This window comes from Ambystoma mexicanum, chromosome 2q, assembly GCF_040938575.1.
Source record: "Ambystoma mexicanum isolate Mex_15411 chromosome 2q, UKY_AmexF1_1, whole genome shotgun sequence".
NCBI lineage: Eukaryota > Metazoa > Chordata > Amphibia > Caudata > Ambystomatidae > Ambystoma > Ambystoma mexicanum.
Window position 1 is genome coordinate 773,290,446 of NC_090924.1, and position 23,114 is coordinate 773,313,559.

General features: G+C 49.3%; 1 protein-coding gene across 1 annotated transcript in view; it reads left to right on the top strand.

Moving 5' to 3' along the window:
- GTPBP4 (GTP binding protein 4) overlaps positions 1–23,114 on the top strand; it is a 377,564-nt gene that overhangs the window by 166,107 nt on the left and 188,343 nt on the right. Inside the window, exons 6-8 of the mRNA XM_069648006.1 lie at positions 12,232–12,324; positions 20,236–20,427; positions 20,510–20,575. Of these exons, the coding sequence (XP_069504107.1) occupies positions 12,232–12,324; positions 20,236–20,427; positions 20,510–20,575 (351 nt within the window). The remainder of the gene's footprint in view (positions 1–12,231; positions 12,325–20,235; positions 20,428–20,509; positions 20,576–23,114) is intronic.

The window sequence follows — 23,114 nt, forward strand, 5'->3', positions numbered from 1 at the left end:
CAAATAGCAACACAGCGGTTCTCGGATAACACTTCAGACTTTACTCTCATCTGGGTTCCAGCACTCTGTTGAGGTGGCTCAGGCTTGGTCAGTCCTACATCAGTGAAGTCCGGAGGATCTTCCTAGCGCTCGGGTCCGACTTAAAAGCAACGCACACAATCTGGTGTTTCTCTCCCTTCCAGCAGCAGCAGTGGAAATACAACCAGCTTCGAGAGGATGTCCAGATGGGCTTACTTTGGAGTTGATTGGTCTCACCAGCTCAAAGAAAGAAGTCGTCCTTGCAGGGCTTCTCTAGTTGAGGCGAATTCGGAGCTCCAGCACAGCAGCAGGGCTTCACCGGGCAAACCAACGGTCCAGGAGTTGCAGCAGGCGTCTCTTCCAAGTTCTTCTTCGGATTCCTTCGTCCAGTGGTCGACTCTGCCTTCCAAGCCAAAAAGCCTCGCCTTTTATGCAGGTTTCTCCCATTCATTCCAGCCTAGCTGTCAATCACACAGCAGGGTGGCTGTCCTTGCCGGACAGCTAGCTGGCCAATCAACTTTGGGTGCATTTCTGTAACCAAGGGGATTAAGCACAGGGAGTTTCAGGCACCTCCCTCACTTCCTGCCCCTGCCAGACATACTGGAGCCACAGGCGGGCTTCACTTGTGAATCCCGCCTAAGACCAAATGAACAAAGAGATCAAACCTGGTTTGGCCTGCATAGTAAATCTCAAGAAGGACCTTCCCCACAAGAAATGGCGAAATGACGCCTGGGGCCATTTTGATGAATTGTGCACCCATGGGTGCCTTACCATAGCTGCGAACGCAGCCCGCGGTACAAACACACAATGGTAGTAAAAAGTAAACCACTGCCACCAGCCATTATTTTAGAAAGGGTAACATAAGAATGTTACATGAGAAACTAGACAAAGGGTATACTAAGTAACGCTATGGTAAAATGGTGTGTGCTGGGTCTAGAAAGTTACAAAATGTAAGTAAAGTCAATTTCACTTTACTGCTCTTGGAAACAGTAGTTCTGATGCTTGTTAATCTGCTTAGAATCACATGCTCTGCATATAGTCGGACATCCAGTGGTAACCGCGGAGTATTGCATCTTGTCTTTCGGGGACCGACAGGGGGAGTCGGCATAGGCGTGTCTGTAACACTATCCCTATCGTGACGTGTAGTGTACCCAAAGTCCCTCGCGTGCCGAGGTCCCTCAGATTGTTTTTTTCCGCCCAGATAACAGGTCGCCCTATAGCGTAGCTCTTACATAAGAGACATTGTTTCTTATACCGACCTGTCAGTTATTCACCATTGAGTGAGTCACTTCGGTCACAAGAACATCTTCGACGAAGACTGCAGGGGATTAGTCTATGGCGGTGGATTTTGGCGCTGGATTTTCCATATGGTCGGGCCTTCTGGCCGACCTTTACAGTAGGGAGAGTGGGGTCGGGTGGCCATATTTTTAGTATGTCTTTCCTCTTTCCCCCCTCTTTACTCTTTTGGTCTAGTCATTTTCTCATTTTGCTATGGAAAAGACTCCTTTTAGGTTCTGCCCTAAGTGTAGGGTCAGATATCGTTGGAAGGACGAACACAGGACGTGTAACGCCTGTCTCCCTTTAGATCACAATGAAAAGCGGTGTGCGGCCTGCAAACTCCTTCGGCCTAAGACCTTTAAGGAGCGCTGTATAAATCGGTGGGCCGCGTACGGTATATCACGGGTGGAACCCCTTTTCCCCACCGCCACACCCGCTGAGAGTGACGGGGCACTTCAGATGACCAAACATCTGTTGCGGATGTAATTGACCTTGAAGCACACACTTCTAGGTCTGCCACGCCTGTCCCCAACCCTTTGAGGCCTGACTGTGGTCACGCTTCAGGGACAACACCCGGCGACAGGGGCGTACAAACGCATCTCACTAAGCACACAACCCCTACTCCTATTTCGACGTCCTTGTCAAAAAAGGTGAAAGCGCCAGCAGGGTCGTCGAATATTTCGGCCGTTTGCTCGGATCGGGCACATCCAAAGCCTTCCCCGCATCAGCAGCAGCGTCGTGTGACTGGGCCTTTAAAAACAAGTAAGGGCGCTACTCCAAAAGCTTAACATGTCGAAGCGAGGAAATCCAACGGTCCCGAAGGCCACAGTAGGCCCAAAATGTAGTCGAAAAACATACCGCTAGGCCCTCTAACGCTGCAGAAGGCAATGCACCTACCGATAGACCATCGGAACCTTTATCTCACGCCGATTCAGCGGTTATCGAGGACAGCATCGAGAGAATTACTGTGGCGGTGGGACTTATCCCGGTTCCGCCGAAAATCATGGGGCAAGTCGCGGACAAATCTTTTGATACGCCATGGGGGCCCCGATTCTTATGATACTTATGAGGACAGTCAGGAGCATCTTTCCAACTCCCTGAGAGACACTTTTCGACGCCGTAGGGAGAAAGACGACGTTTTTCCACCCGTAGGCCCTCTTGGGTCCTCAAAATGGACAAGGGAGAAATTCGAGGGGTGTATGGACTGTCTGAAGAGAATGATCAGTTTTTCTGATCATCCTCCTCCAAAAAGGTCTTGTGAAGAGTCTAACCTTCAGTCTACTCATACTCCTACGTCCCGTCCCCTTTCCTCCATACTTATGGGGCATTCCTCCGTCCTGTGGGACGGGACCGGAGCACTTTGTAAAAAGCATCACATTTTTCAAAAATGTGTCCTTCCTCTCTTTTCACGTGGGGTACCGCACGCGGCCGTAACCCCGCCCTCCTTAGCTCCGCCCAGCTCATCGCCCATAAGTCCTTTTCTCTGCACGATCGGGACTGGACGCACTTGCACCTTCGGAAGATTTTTTTTCCTTCCAGTGTTCTCCTCTCTTGCTCTGGCTTAGCGGTCGTGTAGTAGTCTGTCTATGCTGTTTCAGTTGGACTTTCCTACTTGTTCTTCTTCTTCTCAGCAACGCTTCTCTAGGGGGGATCCCCATCCTCTTTGTTTAGAGGCTTGGGTCTGGACTACCGGTGGGACTCGTGTTTTTATTGTGACTCCCTTTTGGTCCGGGCACTTCGACGTCGTTTGGAGCGGTGGGAGGAGATCTTTCAGCGTTCGCCACCATTACATTTTCTTAATTTCATCGAGGAAAAGAAGAAATACCCGGTGAGTTCGTCACTTTTTAGAGCACCCCTTCCCAGGGTCTTCCCGGTCCGGGAGGAGCAGCAAAAGCTCTAGTACTGGGGCTTGCCCCGAGGTGCCTGCTAAGCCTAAAAACTGTACCAGAGTATTCTTAGAGGGCCTCCGTAAGGGGCCTATTTACACCGGTGTACTATCAGAGGCCCCTCCTGTGGGGGCTGTTTGTGAGCCCAGTCCTACTGTGGCGGCGGGTACCGGAGCTTGCTTCGCGATCTCCTTGTTGGAGTCCATTCTAGACTTTTCAGGCTGATGGCATGTCTCAAAAACATTCTAGGCCACGTAGTACCGGCTCGGCCGAGGTTCCTTGCGTTAAGGCTAAAATGAAGACCCCGGACCCACCTGTTGAGACCCCGGTTTCATTTCCACATGTGTCGCAGTTCTCTTCAGGTGCTGACAAAATGGCAGCCGCTCCCGCCAAGACTACGGTGGCCATTTTGGATACCTCCTTTACAACTACGCCATCAGCTCTAGGTGTGGGGAGTGGGTTTCCAGGTGAACTTCGTTTTCCTTGTGCACATCCTTTTTGACCCGTTTACGACTGGAACGCTCGGATGCCCCTTCCGCACAATGTCTCTCTTCCTCTGGCATCGGAGCCCTTGATTTATGTGGACACCAGTGGGGAAGGGCCCTCTTGGCAACCCTCTCCCTTGCGTCCCTGGAATTACTCCGCTCATGAGAGGCCTCCTCCAGTCGCGTCTACAACACCGGCGGAGGACGTCTTTTTCTGCAAGTTTCAAAGACTTATGCACTCCGACCCCATGAAGGAGTATTTTCGAGGCTTGTTTAGGGAGATATGTCTGCCTGCGCCGGCTCCTGTGGGTCAGTCGGCGCCGCCCTTACCTGCTGGGCCTCCCCTGACTCTATCTCCCTTGCCTCTGTTGTCCCCTGTGGACAAGTCTGCAGTGGTGCCTGATGCGTCTCAGCATGATCTGAATATGTCGGACGACCCACAAGGGGATCAGGACAGCGAAGACCAGCCCCGCTCTGTCAGATCCTTTCACGACCGGGTACTGGACATGTGTCTGTTGGATGTTTCAGTATCCTAGGCACCCGCTCCGCAGGAGGGCGTGCTTTCAGGGGCGTTCACCTTGTCTGCTTTGGAGCGTACCGGCTTGTTCTTGCTGAAGGATGTTCTGGCTGAGGTCTGTAAAGTTTGGGAAAAACCACACTGGACTTTTTGTCAACAAGAAGATTGATGCACTCTATAGACTCCATTCTTCGGAAGAGGTGGCTCTAGCGTCGTGTCCGTCCCTTCCTCTACGGTAGTGGTTGCTGACACTTTTCAATCCAGACTTTCTGCATCGTCTTTTGCGACGGCTACACAGGTTCTGGCCAAAGTGGACCAGCTTCTTGACTCCTTGCGAGGCAGGATCTTTGCTAATTCAGCCCTGCAGTTGCGTCAGGCGAACACAGAACTGGTGTAAGCGGGGAAAATATGAAAATGTGGAAAGGTCTTGCAGAGTTTGAGGAATTTATTCCCGCTGAAAAGCTAAAGGATTTCAGAGCAGGATTGTCAGATGCTAGGGTCTTGGTGCAGGATATGCTAGAGGCCTCAGCGCATCATGTCGACACCTCAGCCCGGGGCCTCATGCTTCACGTGGACACCGCTCGTCAGGCTTGGCTGCATCCTACTAAATTCTCTTCAGGAAAGGTTTTAGACCTGCCCTTTGATGGCAAAAAGCTTTTTCACTCCACAACGGACATCGAACTAATAGTGGATATTGTTTCCAATGTCTTCGCAGACTGGGGCTTCCCAGAGATCAACCTGTTTGCAACTCTGGAAAACGCACAGCCCCCCAGATTACGCCTCCAAATACCCGCAGAACCTCTCCAAGGGGAACGGTCTCTGGATAACATGGTCAGGGAAATTTGTCTACGCATTTCCCACGACTCCCCTTCTCAACAAGATAGTGCACAAGATGCACCAGGAACCAGTTACCATGATACTGGTGGTCCCGCCAATCCTGGTTCGCTCATCTGATGGAAATGTCCCTCTCCCCACCAGTGAAACTACCCTGCCCGTACAACATGTTGTCTCAGGACAGCGGGGAGACCCTACACCCATGCCCAAAAACTCTGAACTTAGCAGCTTGGCTCCTCAGGTCATAGTTTGGACACCTACAGCTCCCTCAGAGGTGCATGGACATACTCAGGGAAACTAGGAAAACGAACACACGTTATTGCTATGCCAGCAAATGGAAACATTTTGTCATCTCGTGTAATTCCAAGGGTGTCAATCCATCGATTGCTCACCCACACTCATTGTGCTGTACCTAACCCATCTGTTGGACACTGTGTTGGTCTTCAATTCCCTAAAGGTTCATCTGGCTGCACTATCAGCCTACACCACATTACAACAAAAGGTGTCATGGTGGAAGATACCGGTGATCAAGGCCTTTATGGAAGGGGTTAAAAGGATTTATCCTCCAATTTCTCACCCAGCTCCTGGGTGCGACCTTAATGTGGTTTTGACCAGGCTCATGCAAGCTCCCTTTGAGCCTATGCATAAAGCAACTCTAAAACACCGGAGTTATAAAACGGCCTTCCTAGTGGCTATCACGTCTATCAGAAGGGTTAGCGAACTACAGGCACTTTCTGTTCTAGACCCCTTTGTTCCAGTCCACAGGGGTAAGGTAGTTCTGCGCACGCACCCCAGATTTGCGCCAGAATTCCTCTCGAAGTTCTATGTGAACCAATCAATCGAACTACCTATCTTATTCCAGAATCCCACACTGGATGTGCGCAGGGCAGTAATGTTCTACCTGGAAAGAACTAAACCACTGAGGAAAATGAACCAATTTTTCGTTTCAATGGCAGCTGGTAGAGAAGGGGATACTGTCTCTAAATCAGCTATCTCAAGGTGGATTGTCAAATGCATCACACTGTTACACTCTTGCTAAGAGAGAACTGCCCTTCAACCCCAGAGCACACTCTAATCGAGGCACCGGGGCTTCCATAGTTTTCATTGAAAATGTTCCCCTTGTGCCCATTTGCAAAGCAGCAACCTGGAGTTCTGTACACACCATTACAAAACATTATTGCCTAGACACTCATTCTAGGTCTGATTCTCAGGTGGGACAAGCAGTATTAAGACCTCTTTTCTCTACTGTTCCTTCGCACAACCCACCTCCAACTCCTGGTACTGCTCGCTAGTCTATGCACGGCATGTGATTCTAAGCAGATTAACAAGCATCAGAAGACATGTATTACTTACCGTAATAGCATTTCTGATGATTGTATCTGCTTTGATTCATATACGCCATCCCTACCTCCCCGCTCGGGGTGGAAGGAACACCGACATCTTACTACTTCTCTCTTCTTCATGTACTTACTCACAATAGCCTTGGGCTCCCTCATGGCAGAAAAAATACAATCTGAGGAACCTCGGCGCGTGAGGGATTTTGGGTACACTACACGTCACGTTAGGGATAGCGTTACAGACACGCCTATCCCGACGTTCCCTTTCGGTCCGCGAGATGCAATACTCTGTGGTTACCACTGAATGCCAGACTATATGCACAGCATGTGAATCTAAGCAGATACAATCATCAGAAATGCTATTACTGTAAGTAATGCATGTCTTTCACCAATAGAAGGTATTTAAACCTTTGGGAAATCTAAGACGTCCCTGTGCCTCTGCACTGAAGGGTGCTGTGTGACACAATGTAAAGATGTCTATGGAGTTTGTCAGACTCCAAAGGCAAAAGAAACACAGAAAATAAATCGCATTAAAATTACATGAGAGATAAAAAAGTCCTGAAGTCGAGCAAAAAGAGCTGGGGGTCTCTAAGGTAGAAAGGAATTAACACATTTCTGAGAATTCTCCCTAACAGTTCTTTGGTCAAATTGAGTCTTTGAAAAGTGCAGGGCAGGCATGGCTTTCTCACAATTAGTTTTTTGGTGTTTGGCATTTCCTTCTGTGCCTGATACACCTGACATTTAGATGTACTTGCCTTGGTCCCATCAGCCTTTTACTTGAATCAATCTGATCAAAGTTAGTTCCTGTTTTAGTGTAATCCATTTAACTGAATTTAATTATTTCTATCTGATGAAAGGAAGGGTGTGGTACATCTGACATGTAACAAACTTTGATAATACCCCCCCCCCTGTATAGTCCAACTCAATGATACATATTTGACCGGCCTCTGAATCATAAAGGATTCTGAGATCCTATCTTGTTATTGTACATTTTCCCATTCATTTTACTGCCTATATAGAGAAATCATTGATCCAGGTGTACCTGAATAATATGATAGTTTATTTATATAACGACTATACACATTGTGTTTCAAAGCGCTTTACGGCAAGGGGAAAAATGCAATGACATTCTTACATGCCATGAACAACAGAATGTGAAATTAGCTATCGTACTCGGCCTGGCGACATTTCAGATGGAGCAAGTGCAAAACACACAGATTGGAAGGAATGGGAAACTGGCGACTACCATACTAGGCCTGAAGACATTTCTGGTAGAGCCAGAATTATACAAGAGGAGAAGGGGTGAGAAGGAGGGAGAGGAACAAAACAAGCGACTATCGTTCTAGGCCTGATGACATTTCAGATGGTGCTGGAAGAGGTGGGGGGGTAGAACACCCTGTTAAGAGATCCTCCCATCAAAGCTGTGCAAAAATGCCACACTAAGTAATATTTGAGCCTATGTTGCTGCTTCTTCATCCTTGGACATCTAACCAGTGCTTCACTGCCATTGCCATCCTTGTGTATGCTCATCCTCTGTTTTATTCTCCATCTAACTGCATCTGCATATGTCTGCCTCAATATGTGTTAGTGGGTGGGAGTGTGAGGCTGGGGTTTCTGTCTGTGTGAGAACAAAGAAAAACTGCAATGTATGAACACTAAAGTAACGGTGGTGGAGGTGAAGTAGGTGGAGGGTGCCGTGAGGCGAAGCCGGGAGAAGAAGGCCGCAGAAAAAGGCCAGCGCTCCTCTTTGCAGCTCTGCTGCGAGCGCGTCTACAAGCTGAGGCCCTAACAGCTGATCTCCTTTCTTTCGGATCAGCTGCTACAGAATCGTTGCTTCCCGCGAGCCACACGGCTCCTAAGATGGCCGCCGCCATCCCCATGACGACCGGAGCGTCCCTGCAGCCCGTGAACATCGCCGCCGCAGGCTCGGATCCTGATTTGCTCCCCCGACCTGCCTGCCCCTCCCCTCCTGCTTTAAATGGAGATGGAGGGTGCCTTAGAAAAAGGCCAGCGCTCCTCTTTGCAGCTCTTTGCTGCTCGCAGCCTGCCGTCTGCCGTGGAACTCTGCCTGAACTACAAGGTAAGGAGTCCCACACTCCTGAGCAGCACAAAACACTCGCCAATAGACTACAGCGTCTATGCGCCCGTACTCTCACAAGCGCCCTACTCGCAACACCCATCCCCACGACCGTATGCAATTCACGCCTGCAATCCAGAACTCTGTAATCAGCCCCTAGCCTATCCATTCCCGCATCAGCAGTCTATAAACCCCATCGACTACGCAACACAGCTGACCTAAACCCACACAGCATGCACGGCTCTGACCACAATGCAACTGCTACAAAGGCTAAGATTCCCGAAATTGTTTCCCCCACAGGTTTGAATGTGAATACTGCAATGTGCAATTCTTCTATCACACCCTTGCTATCCACTGATGCAAATGCTACTCTGCCTATGTCTATGACCCTAGAAAATGTGCCCCCCACAGGCCCGACTATGCCATCCACTGCCACAAATGTCACCCCCTGCCACAAATGTCACCCCCGAACCCCAACTCAAATGTGCCCTCATCAACGCCCGATCCATCAATGCTCATGCCCTAGACATCCACAACCTCAACACACTAGATCTAGATCTGCTAATGGTCACTGAGACCTGGCTACACGAAGCCTCAGGCCCCGCCTTGTCCCTCGCACTCCCACCAGGCTATGCCATCACTAGACCAGATCGCCTGACCACAGCGGGCGGTGTCGCTCTCATAGCCAAAGATTCAATCACCATCAGAAAGGTTGATAAAACCATCAACACCAACAGTGACTACCTTCAATTGAAACTCACTATCTCACACCACTGCACCATCACCCTACACCTCATCTATCGGCCACCAGGGCCCCTAGGGGACTTCCAGGCCTCCCTCACCCACCTCCTGGCTGACAACCTAAACAAATCATCCAAAGCCATTCTCCTTGGAGACATCAACCTTGGCCTGAATGACGCCAAAGACCCTGCTGCCAAAACACTTGACACAGCCTTAGCCACTCTAGGATTCACCAACACCATCACAGACCCCACACACGCACTAGGCAGATCACTAGACTGGATCACCCACCACAATTGCCCCCTCACAGTCACAGGCAATACCCCCACCCCATGGTCCGACCACCACACCATCACCTTCAACATCCCCACCACCACCACCACAACCGCATCCCGCCCCACCCAGCCCTTACCACCAGCCCTTGCAAGAAGTGCACGCCAACTCACCATAGAAAGACTCCTACCCTTCCTACAGGGACCTGCCTTCAGACACCCCTTCTCCAATAACCCAGAAACCCTGGCCAAAAACTACGATACTGCCATCAAAGCTGCAATCAATGAGATCGCCCCACTTAAACCATGCAAAACCAAACCCACCAGCCGCACCAATGCATGGTACACCCAAGACCTTCACAAACTGCGCACAGACAAACGAGCAGCACTAGCGCAATGGCAAAAATCTCAAGATGTTAAAGACCCTTATCTTCAAATCCCTTGCAAATGAATATAAGAAAGCCATCATCAAAGCCAAATCATTTGAAGATGGAATCGCTGAGGCCAAATCAAACACTAAGGAAATGTTCGCCATATTTAGAGAACTCGAGACCCCTACACCCACCTCCCAAAACTTCAGCAAAGATAAAGCATCGTGTGATGGCATCCAAACAGCCATGCGTAACAAGATTAGCTCTCTCCAAGCCAAAATTTTGAACACCAAACTAAAGCTGCCAACCCCCCCTACCTTCTCCCCTACCCACCCCCCCCCACTCTCCTCGCCCAGAGTCCCCCCTACCTTCTCATTTAAAACCATCCAGGAAAAAGACATGATCAAAATCATGAAAAACATAAAACCCTCCAACTGCAAAGGGGACCCCTGCCCCGCCTCCATCATCAAAGACTGCGCAGACACCCTGGCTCCCTTCCTAACTGCCTTCGTCAACGCGTCTTTCACCACAGGGAGAGTCCCCTCATGCCTCAAGGAAGCATGGGTCCGACCTCATTAAAAAAAACCCACACTTGACCCAACCTCCCCCAATAACTACCGCCCCATCACCACAGTCCCATTCCTCCTCAAGATTCTAGACAAAGCAGCTTACCTTCAGGCCCAGCACTTCCTCGAAGAACACAACCTCCTAGGACTGAGACAATCTGGCTTTCGCCCTAGACACGGGACAGTGACCGCCCTACTCGACCTCAAAAACCAAATGGATGACGCAAGAGACCAAGGGAAACCTGTACTTCTCCTTCTCCTCGAGCTCTCTGCTGCTTTTGTTCTTGTAGATCACGACATCCTCTGCCATCACCTCACCTCAACAGCCAACTTCTCCCAAGAAGCCACCACATGGATCACCTCCTTCCTCCAAGGCAGGACCATGCAGGTCTTCTCTGAACTAGCCACTGCATCACCCACCATCATGCTATGTGGTGTGCCCCAAGGCTCCTGCCTCTTCCCCCACCCTCTACATCTTTACCCGTCCCCTCTTCCTCATCCTTGACGCCATGGGCATCTCTTACACCAACTACGCCAACGACACTCCGATCCTTCTCACATTAACAGGCGACTATGACACTGACTGTGCGACTCTCAACAACTTATATAACACAATCCAAATGTGGATGGCTATCAACGGCCTCTGTCTTAACTCTGATAAAACTGAGCTCCTACTCGTAAGATCCCTTGACACCCTCAAGAAACTTGACGCCCAGTTTAGCCACTTTACTATTTACTCAATCACAATTCCAGTACTGGACACGGTAAAAACATTAGGCGTCTATCTAGACTCCAACTTATCCATGACCAGGCAAGTAAACGCAATCGCCTCCTCTGCTGCTTACCATGCTAAACTCCTCAACGCAATCAGACCTTATCTGTCAAAAGACTCATGCACCAACATAGCCAGAACCATAACTGGCTCGCGGCTAGACTACTGCGATGTTCTTTTCCTAGGGACCTCCAACAAAAACCTTGAGAAGCTGCAAGTAATCCAGAACAGCGCCCCGCGTGCTGCACAAGGCATTGCCAAGAGAGAGCACATCACTGCCGCCAGAAAAGCATCCCACTGGCTCCCCATAAAGGAAAGGATCATATTCAAAGCGCTAAGTATCACCCACAAATGCATCCACCCCTCGGCCCCAGTGTACCTATCCCAGAGAGTCCACCCGGTCTCCTCCATGAGACCCACTAGGACACCATATACCATATGCCAATATGCTTTTTGTACCTAGGGTAAAAAGAGCTAGAGCAGGGGGCGCCAGCTTCCCTTACCTTGCTGCCTTACAGTGGAACACCCCACCTCTCTGCGAGCTGAACCTTCACCGACTGCTTTCCGCAAAGCCATGAAAACTTCCTTGTTCACCTAACCAACACCATATGTTCAAGCTCTCATGTATGATGTATTATGAAGTATGATACCTCCTATTGCTGAACACAGGATCCTGCCTCATTGTAGCCCAAGGCACAACCTATACCCATTGTAACTAAGTGCATCTACAAGTAACAGTGCCACAATGCACCTGGGCTGCCTGCGCGCTATATAAATGTAATAAATAAATAAATAACAGCCTTTTTCAGTGATGGTTCAAATTGGAATTAAAATAAATGCCATAACACTGTCCGTGTGTTGAATACTGTAGAGAAAATCAGTATCTTTCTAGTTCTTGCCATTCATACTGTACACTGTTTGCATATGCACATAGTCTTTGGTGCTTGAAACTTAACTTAAGTTCATAATGCAATATTTGATAGCTTATCACCTTTTAATTGAAGTTTTTTTTACAGTATTACTGTGATCCACAAGCAACTGCAGAATCCCCTTAGTTTGAATGTTTTATTTTCTCAGGTGACCAGAGCAGATGTTGAAGTGCAACCCTACGCCTTTACAACAAAGTCATTGTTTGTGGGACACATGGATTACAAATACCTGCGCTGGCAGGTGAGTAACTGTTTTTGATAGATTTTTTAGAAACTGTTGTCTGGTATAGTCCTTTTAGTAGAACGGACAAGTTACATACATTTCAAGAGATTACAAATTCTTCCAGCCAAAGAAACTGACTTTCTATGAGTAGTTATTTATTTATCCCATTCTTTTCATTGATTTTTCATCCTGCGCTCTGAAATGTTTTATTATCTCATTGTGATCTAATATTATGATTAATTGAGAAATGTTGATTGATTTTTGGGAAATATTACTTGGACAACATTTACTTGTTTACAGTGTTGGCAGCTTTTGATAATTACCTTGTGAAATAAATGCAAGTGGGCTTAATTATTTGTTTTATTCTTAATTGGTGTGGAATTGAAAACGTTGGTGGTATTGCATATCACCAGAATTACTGAAGAGTGAAATTTGCTTTCAAGTCCTAGCTCTGCACCGCTCCTTTCCACTTCACTGTAAAAAGCCTGGACAAGGTGTAAAAACAAAACGAAAAAGTTTGGGGTTCGATTTCCTTATACTGTCCCCTCCCCGCCCACCTTCCACTTCGCCACTCCTCCTCCAAGACGGTGACAGGGGGTATTTAGCCACCCCTGGATGTGTCGCCTGCTCTAGTCAGTTATCCCAGTTGGACAGCCCATCAGCATTTCAATGTTGAGCACCTGGCCTATGCACAATGGTGAAGTCAGTCTTGAAGACCACCTGAGCAACTTAGGATTCTCTTCCTTAATGTCCATCAACCACTTTAAGGGCATAGGGTCAGTCTGCACAGTGAAGTGAGATCCAGTGATGTAGGGTCTCAACTTCCTAAGGCTCCACACAATGAAAAAGCATCTCTTCACTACAGTAGGCCACCTGAGCTATCTGGCCTTAAGCTGGCAACTGATCAAAATGATATGCTTTTTCCCTGCCTTTGTAATCTAGCTGTGTTAGTCAAGATTGTATGCAGTATCCTTGGGTCCTCCTAGCAATAGGTAACCCAACCTTTGGTATAAGTCTGTACTACACAGGTTGGTAGTGTGGCTGAGCAGCCAGGCTAATCTCAAGAGGGTTCAATGTGAGCAGTAGGGTTTTTACACAGATTCACAGCGACAAGTATTCAAGAAACTTGAGTGTAAGAGAGTCTACAATTATTACTTGATTTAAGTCAGTTGTATAAGCCTTCCTCAGAAGGGAGCAATATATATGTAACACAAAAATGCACTTCAGAATACACACCTTTTTCTATAAATCAGCAAGTACCCATTTGGGATGGCACACAGATTCTTCCTACACCCTGGGGTGACTTAAATAACTAGGACACTGTGGACATTGATATATCACCGGTACATTTAGAGCAATACTGAGTTTGGTATCAAAGAAAAGGGCTTGGGAATAAAACAAAGGTTAAACAAATATTCTGAAGCAGGCAAGTACTTTTGAACCCCCCCCACTCCCAATGCAAAGTAAATTAACCCTTTCCTGGAGGAAAGGTAAAGCACAAAGTCAGAGGTAAGAAGAGTTTTTTCAGGGAGCCAGGCCAGCCAATGTTAATTGAGCAAAAGTCTAGGTGAGCTGAAGTGCTTCTTGCAGCTAAGTAAAAGTCGTGCACAGTTTTTTAGAAGCCTTTGTAGAAAAAATTGAATCACTATAAGGCCACAAGCTCGGAGGCTTGTGAGGGGCAAAGCTGAAAGCAACTCTGCAAAAGCAACCAATTAAAGTCTCAACGGAGAACTAGCAAGGCTACACGACAAGAGGCAAGTCCCCTTTGTTTTACATTACCTTTTGTTAGACGAAATTGGTTCCATCTGGTTTCTGTTCCTGTGTAGGTCTGCAGATCCTGTTGTTCCTGGGCCTAAGACATAGGGACAAGAGGGAGGACGTCTGGGGATTCTGCTCTACGAATTGAAGGTCGGGGGCAGCAATGGGCAAACTTCAGATCAGTGGCACTTCACGGTTTCAGCTCCCGGCGGCTCTCGCAAATAGCACCACCGCGGTTCTCGGTTACCACTATGGACTTGCCTCGCATCTTGTGTCCAGCATTCTGTTGAGGTGGCTCGGGCTTCATCAGTCCTGCTTCCTGGGAGTCCGGAGGATCTTCCTGGAGCTGGGGTCCGACTTAAAGATACTCGCTCGATTCTGGTGTTCCTCTACCTGGTACTTAGGCTCCTGCAGCAGCAATAGAAATACAGCAGCTCTGAGAGGATTTCCAGATGAGCTTGTCTTGGGGTCGATTGGTCTCACCAACCCAAGGAGAGAAGTCGTCCTTTGCAGGTCTTCTCTAGTCGAAGTGAATTCGGAGCTTCAGCACAGCAGCAGGGCAACACTGGGTAAACCAACGGTCCAGGAGTTGCAGCCGGCATCTCTTCCAAGTTGTTCTTCGGATTCCTTCGTCCAGTGGAAGACTCTGCCTTCCAAGCAAAAACGCATCTCCTTTTATGCAGGTTTCTCTTATTTCTCCCAGGTTTCTCCACGGAGGGAATCCTCTTTTAAGCCCATCGAGAAGACCCCGGTGGGAAAAGAGGGGGGGGGGCTGGTGACCGTTTCGGACACAGACACAACCTCCGAGGAGGAACTGGCCGAGAATTTGGAAGAGGTTCAGTCCCACGGCAGGAATCCCGAGGAGGGGGGACGACGAGAGCGAGGGTGGCAACGACGACTAGGTTCCCGTGGAGGAACAACCGTCGCTCCCGGCACGCCCGTCGCAACCCGAGCCTCAGGACAACTCGGCGGCCATTTTGACGGCAATCCAGGCCTTATGCACGGAGATGAGGACGAGACTGCCCCTAATCTTGACGGATGACCCAGCTGTACTGGATCCGTCGGGAAGCCCTCCAAACAAGAGGAGGAGAATTCATCTAGTGCCCCTTCAGCCCACACGGCCTTATCAGCCTTTGTCGCCTTCTCCGATCCCGAGGGATGACACGGGAACGGACACGGCCATGACAGGGACGGATGACGACGGCGGTGACGACGGGACTGGCCTCCCATCTCCGATTCCTTGGGCGTCCCCGCCCGACGAGATTGGCTCCTTCCACGCCATGATTGCCCGGGCATCCGAGCTTTTTCAACTCTGCCCTGAGGAGAAGGAAGGCTTCCTCTACCAACGGCGCAAGGCCAAGAGGAAGTGGGTCCTCGCGGTGCTGTTGCTGGATGACATCTGGGACGAGGGACTTTCCCTCCTCAAGAACCCGTCCACGACACCTGCCAAGGGGGACCGGTATGAGAAGAAGTACCGGGTCCCCGACGCCGCCCCGTTGTGCCTTAGGGCGTTGCCGACCCCGGATTCAGTCGTTTCAGCAGTGGCCAAGAGGAAAGCGGGGGCGGGGGGCATCGGCTTCATCCTCAACTTCCCCACCGGATGGCGAGGGAAAGAAGCTGGATGCCGGGGGACGAGTCAGCTCATCGGCGGTGACGACGATTAAGGCGGCCAACGCCCTAGCGATTGTGGCCCGCTACAACAGGGAATTGTGGTACAAGATCGCCCCCCTGTTGGACTTCCTCCCGGACGACAAGATGGCAGAGGCCCTGGCAATCCTACAGGAGGGTGAGGTAGCGTCGGACCACGCCATAACTGGCCATGGACATTGCCGACACCGGTTTCCGCCAGTTGGGCAACAGCGTTTGCCTTTGACGGCAGGGGTGGCTCAAGGTGACAGATTTCCACCAGTACGTGCAAGCCAAGGTTTTGGACATGCCCTTCAACGGGAACAATCTGTTTGGAAAGACTGTGGATGAGTCGCTGCAGGCCATCAAGACCGACACAGACGGCTCAGGCCTTGGGAGTTCTGCAGCAACGGCGGCCGCCCTTTTGGAACTCCGGAGGCAAGCAAGGTTCCTCCAAAGGATTCGGCGGCGGCTCCTTGACCTACCGTCAGGCGGCCTGCTCCTCGTCGCAAGAAGCCTACATGGGACGAGGCAAGTCCGGTGGATCTTGCCGTCGTCGGCAGGGAGGCCAGGGCAGCAAGGCTGCTTCCAAACAAGACTGAACCGGCCGTCGCGTCGGGCCCCCACCGAAGCACCCCGGTGGGAGGCCGGCTGACAAAGTTAAGTCCATCTCCACCGACAGTTGGGTGCTGGATGCCCTGGCCCATGGGCACACTCTGGAATTTCTAAAAAAGTGCCCCCAAATTCCTCCCATGGCCAGGAAGGAAAACCACGTCCCTCAACTGCTGTTAGAGGTAAGGGCGATGCTCAAGAAAGGGGCCATCGAGCTCGTCCCAAAGAGGCTCCGGGGCTCCGGAGTATACTCAAGATACTTCCTCGTCAGAAAGAAGACAGGAGGTTGGCGTCCCATCCTGGACTTGCGTCGGCTAAACAAATACATCAAGGCACAGAAGTTCCGGATGGTCACCCTCCAGCACGTGCTGGGCCAGCTGGAGGAAGGCGACTTCCTATCGTCGTTGGATTTGGAGGATGCATACTTTCACATCCCCATCCTAAAAGGACACAAAGTTTCTCAGGTTCGTAGTCCAAGGGCGGCACTACCAGTTCACGGCCCTCCCGTTCGGATTGAAGTCGGCCCCCAGGGTGTTCACCAAGTGCCTAGCACCAGTGGCGGCGCAGCTGCGCCTGCAGGGGATCCACGTCTACCCCTACCTGGATGACTGGCTCATCCAAGCAGGGACAAGAGAACTCGCCGTAGAACACACAGCAAAGACCGTCCGGCTGCTCACGGACCTGGGATTCTCCATTAACTTCCCCATATCCCACCTGGTTCCGTCGCAGGTCGCGCTGTTTCTGGGAGCCAAGCTTGATACAGTAGCGCAGTTGGCCTCGCCATCGGAGGAAAGAATGCAGGCCATCCTGGGCAAGGTACAGCGTCTGCTGGCCACGGACGTGGCCAGAGTGAGGTCCATCAAGTCCCTTCTCGGGATGATGTCCTCTTGCATCTATCTGGTGCGCCTGTGCAGGCTTCAGATGCGTCCTCTGCAGGAGTTCCTCGACGCCCGTTGGACGCAAGCGACGGACAGCTTCGAGGACACGGACTTTCAGACCCCAGCATACCAGGTGACGGTGACGACGGATTCCTCCCTGGAGGGATGGGGAGCGCACACCGGAGATCTTCACGCGAGAGGCCTGTGGCTCCCGGAGGAGAGACCGCTCCACATCAACATACTAGAGCTCTGTGCAGTGTTCTGTGCCCTCAGGTCCTTCCTTCTGTCCCTCAAGGGCAAGGTGGTGAGGATCTTCAACGACAACACCACTACGATGTTCTACATCCGGAAGCAGGGAGGAACCAGATCCCCAGCCCTTTCCAGGAAGGAAGGAACCCTAGGATCTGTGGCACTGGGCCATTGCCCAGGGGATGTTTCTGGTGCCTTTTCATCTAGCAGGGATAAAAAACACGATCACCGACTCACTCAGCAGGGAGCTGCGCTCGTGCCACGAGTGGGAACTACGCCAGGATCAAGTGGATCATCTCTTCCGGTGATGGGGCAAACCCCAAATCGACCTGTTCGCGACGGCGACAAACTCCAAGTGCCAGAGGTTCGCCAGAAGGTTCCCCCAGCCGAGGAGCATGGGCGATGCTTTCTCGTTCCCCTGGGACGGCTTGTTCCTGTATGCGTTCCCGCTGTTGCCGTTGCTGCTCAGGCTCATCAACCAACTCAAGAGGACCCAGTGCAGGATGATCCTCGTCGCACCGAGGTGGGCGAGGCAGATATGGTTCCCTGACCTTCTGGACTTGTCGGCGTCCCCGCCAGTTAAACTGTCGACGGACGCAGATCTGCTCTCCAGAGAAGGAGGCGCCATTCTTCATCACGACCCGGAGTTGCTGAACTTGCAGGCCTGGCTCCTGCAGCACTAGAGTTTGGAGGGTACGATATCCCGGCTGACTGCAGAGAGGTTCTTGCAAAGGCCAGGGGGTCCTCAACTGTCAACTCCTACAGACACAATTGGAAGAGGTTCTCTGTCTGGTGCCGTGCACAAAAGATTAACCCTCTACGGATTACAGCCCCCCAAGTGCTACCGTACTTGCTGTCGCTGGCCAAAGCTGGACTAGCTCACGCTTCCATCAAGATGGATCTGGCCGCGATTTCCCAATACACAAGAACTGTAGGACGGTCGTCCCTGTGGTCTCATCGTCTGGTGAAGGAGTTTATGAAAGGACTGTTCCGATCGTTCCCGCCGGTGATGGCTCCAGCCCCGGCGTGGGAGCTCAACATGGTGCTGACCAGGCTCATGGGCCCGCCATTCGAGCCTTTGCATTCAGCTCCGTTGAAGTTCCTGTCGTGGAAGACAGCGTTCCTTGTGGCCATCACCTCTGCACGACGCGTGGGAGAGATTCAGGCCCTTTCCTGCAAGCCTCCATACTTGACTTTCCACGAGACGAGGGTGGTGCTGAGGATGGACCCCTCCTTCATGCCCAAGGTGCCGTCGGACTTCCATCTCAACGAGCCCTTGGTGTTAACCAGTTTTTTCCCCGTCGCCTTCGTCGCCGGCCGAGAGGACTTTGCACTCGCTGGATGTAGCTAGAGCACTGAAGTTCTATGTGGACCGAACGAAGAGTTTTCGGAAGACATCACAGCTGTTTGTGAACTTTGGACCTGTGAACCAAGGGAAGGCTCTCGAAGGCTTCCATTTCCAGATGGATCTTTGGCTGCATCATGCACTGTCATCGGTTGGCAAACCGACCGTTGCCCGGCCGTCCGAGAGCCCATTCTACCAGAGCTATCGCTGCTACCGCGGCGCTCTTGTCTGGTGTGCCCCTGCTGGACATCTGCAGGGCTGCTACGTGGAGGTCGAGTCACACCTTCACGAGATTCTACTGAGTCGACCGGGATTCCAAGGAGGAGTCCAGAGTCGGCCAGGCAGTGCTGCGCAACCTGTTCGTTTAAGGTGAGCCTGGTGAGGAGGTAAGAGATGCTTAATGTTGAGTTTTATGCAATGCTTAATGTTGAGCCTTGCTACCTCCCGTGGTTGTGCATGTGTGTACTTCTATGTATTCTTATATTCATGAGCATGTGAATCCATGCCAGACCCCATGCTGGAGAAGGAACAAGTTACTTATCTGTAACTGTTGTTCTCCAGCATGGGTCTGGCATGGATTCACAGGCGAACCCTCCCTCCTTCCCCTCTGCGGCTCTTCACTTGGTCATACTGCCACTCTACGTGCTACCAAATCTGAGGATGGCTGCCAGGGGCGGGGCTTAGGGAGAGGGCAGTCATTGGCTGGGGACAGTATGACCCAGAGACCAGTGATTGGTTACTACTAAGAAAGACAGATCAGAAACGAAACTGATACTGATTCTTTCTTTACCGGTGATTCCCAGCCTGACAACGGGGAATATTCATGAGCATGTGAATCCATGCCAGACCCATGCTGGAGAGCAACAGTTACATGTAATTAACTTGTTCCTTTGAATACCTTTAACGGTGAATCTTTGTAACTCCGCTACTGCTCACATTTCCCCTCTTGAGATGAGCCTGGCTGCTCAACATGCTTCCAAAACTATGTAGTACAAGCTTATACCAAAGGTTGGGTTGCCTATACCTGTAGTTATAGTTGTCTGTAGTGTTCCCAAAGGGTACTGCATTCAAACTTTGCATAACCGATGTCTCTACTGCCACTTTCCCAACCCCCTATCCCATCCAGTTCCTCTAATCAAACAAATTGCCCGTTTAACATAATTGCACATGTAAACCCATATGCAATCTCTGAGTCTGGGTATTATTAAGGCCATTTGTGGATATGTTTTTGGTGGGCCCTTTGAGTTAGCACTGGAGATTTTAAAAACATTTTTTTATTGTCCTCCATTTATACAAACTTGAACACATAAAAGAATACAACCGTCACATGAAAACCATTCGAATAATCCATTACAATAACCATTTATTTTTAGATGGTACTTGTGAATTCTGAGGGACTTATTGTCCTATTTAGCAACTTATGTTCTTTTATAATGACAAGCGAGTATCTCAAATTTGCAGGTAGTAGATACTCCTGGAATCCTGGATCATCCTCTGGAAGAAAGAAATACTATTGAGATGCAGGCTATTACTGCACTGGCACATCTGCGCGCTGCTGTGCTTTATGTGATGGATGTATCTGAACAGTGTGGACATAATGTGGAGGAGCAGTTGGAGCTATTCAGAAATATTAAGCCACTATTCACCAATAAGGTATGTTTTTTTAAATATTCGCAAAGACCTTATGTTGCATAGTTTAAAAATTGTCTCTAAAACCTTTCTTTCTTTACAATAGCCTTTAATCATTGTAGTGAACAAGTGTGACGTGAAGAGGGTATCTGAACTTCCAGAAGAACAACAGGTTAAAATTCATTTTTCTCTCATGTTTTTGGGACATATGTTTGTTTCAGGTTATGCTAAACAAAATAACTAAACGCTGTTTTCTGGGGATGTATCTATCAGTATTTTGGACCCCAATTTCAGAGTTGCTCTTTCTCAGGTAGTTGCATTTCTGAAATGAAATGTTGTTTTTGCAAATACTGTTCTATGTGGCATTTCTACTGTTGCTGCTATGTTAATCATTACGCACATACTCATTTCATTTGCACAGATAGCGTATCCCTATTTGTTTGTGCCTCAAAGAATATTTTTTGAAAAATCTTTGATTCACTTGGTTGAACATTACAGTATCAGGTGGTGCAGCTGATTAGGTGCAGTTAACAATTTGCTTTTGAAATGAGGCACGTACGTTTGTCTGGTAAGTATAGTACGTTAGATGCAGGAGGATCACTCGGGGGGGCAACGTGCATGTCTTGGAATCAAGACCACACTGAGCAGCATGGGTTTTATACCCGGTCAGCGCTCAGAGGCAGGACTCCGGCATGAAGCGCGATTTTAAAAAAAAAAAAAAAAAAAAAAAAAAAAAATGCAGTTGCAGGTTTTCTAAATTGCTGGGATTTGGGAGCTATTAACGCCTGCTTCTAGCTTAGGAGAGCCTGGTCCGCTTGAAACAATCAGTTAACAGGAGCTTCTTTTGACTCCCTGGGTCAACTGGCACCATACAAAATGCATTTGTGATATTAACTATATATTTTTTTTTAATATGAACAATGGTGAAGAAATTGCACATCTAATATAGCTTTATAGACCTGTAGCTAGGTACATACCAGGCGTTATGAGCCTTGAAGACAAAGTGAACGAGGTCTGAAGGACCATAACGTCCGGTACGGCCAGAGCTGCAAGTTTATTAAGCTATTAGCCCACCCTCCGTATTTTATTTAATCAATATTTTATCTAATCAGAAATGGAGACAAAGAACTAATAAATGATGCAGAAATTAATCAAAAGTAAATGAATCATTTTTTGTTTTACTCAGGCAGCTAATTGGTATCAGGGAGTGGAGATTTTAAATGGGGAAAAGTAAATGTATGTGTCTTTGTTTTAATCATGCAGGGGGTAAAGTAAGAATTTTTTAAAGCAAATATAACATGTATTTCTGAGGCTTGTGGTTCTGCTTGGATCACATGCCGTGCATAGGCCGACATCTAGTGGTAGCTGCAGAAATTTTTTTTTTTTGTTTTCGAAACTGGAAAGGGGACGTTGACAGGCCATGCCAGTAATAGTAGCCCTAGTGTGACGTCCACTATACCCCATGGTCCTTCATGCGTCGAGGTCCCTCAGATTGTGTTTTTCTGCCATTGTAGTCGGACGCATATCGCAGAGTTCCTTCTTTTGGCTGACGCCATTACTTAGAAAAAGTTTAAAGTTAGACTTTCTTTCTGTCCTTTCGACGACCAAAGGTTAGGGATTACTCTACCCCTAAAGACACCCTGTCGGCCAATGCATCACAAACAGCCTCCTGGACCAGAGCCTTTAACTACACCACCCCCTCAGTGTTGCCTTGCTCCTCCCAGTGGACCCTGGAAACAGTTTAATAGGGTCAGGAGGAGAATGTCTAGTTTTGTCCATTTCTTTGAGCAAGCAATGCAGTTAACAAACAGCCTGACGCTACGAGAACTCGCCTGGGCGCAACACAAGCTAATACCTCATTATATCAAGACGTGGCTCAAGACACATTATTACGACACTCCAGGCTGCAGTACAATGACTTGCTCTTAAAGGCTGCGGAACACTTTAAGATGGATACACAAGAAGCTCAGCTCGATAAAGACTTTGTAGAGGACATCCTTGGGGATAAAAGATCTGCAGCACAGTTCATCCCGCTGCTTCAATCTGTCCAAAGGCGTATCCAGCCTTCTCTACTTACTCCCAATCTGACAAGGGCAGTCAACCCACGCATTGAACATTTTTTGACCAGCCCCATCAGACCCTTTGTACATTAAGGGACAGCTAAACCCAACCCTCTAGTAGTCAACACCACAAGAAAGAGCAGAAACACCTTTGCCGAAGACCCTCCTGACAAGGAGAGCAAGAAGATCTACACCCTGGCAGGAAATTAGCTTCGTCGGCTGCCTATTAAGTGAGAATGGAAAACAACACTATGCTATTGTCCAGCTATAATTGCCACAAGTGGGACGAGCTCGCACATCAAATACTCTGTCCCAGAACCCCTGAAGAGACAGCTCTTAGACTGTGGCTGAAGGTGGACAAGTAGAAAGCTGCTTCCTTAAAAATAATTTAGACGCAGCAGACAATGCTGGGCGGATTGTTGCTGTAGGTGCCCGCCTCAAACGCCATGAATGTCTACGTCAATCGGGTTTCAAGCTACAAACCCAGGCCCTCTTTTTGAATATGCCTTTCAAGCCCAACGCATTATTTGGTAAAGCGGTCAAGGATGTACTGAAAAGTGCTAAGGAGGACTATGACGCCATCAAATACCTGGGACAACTCACAAACAAACCCTTTGTGCAGAGAGGAGGTTCAAATACACACAGTTTAGA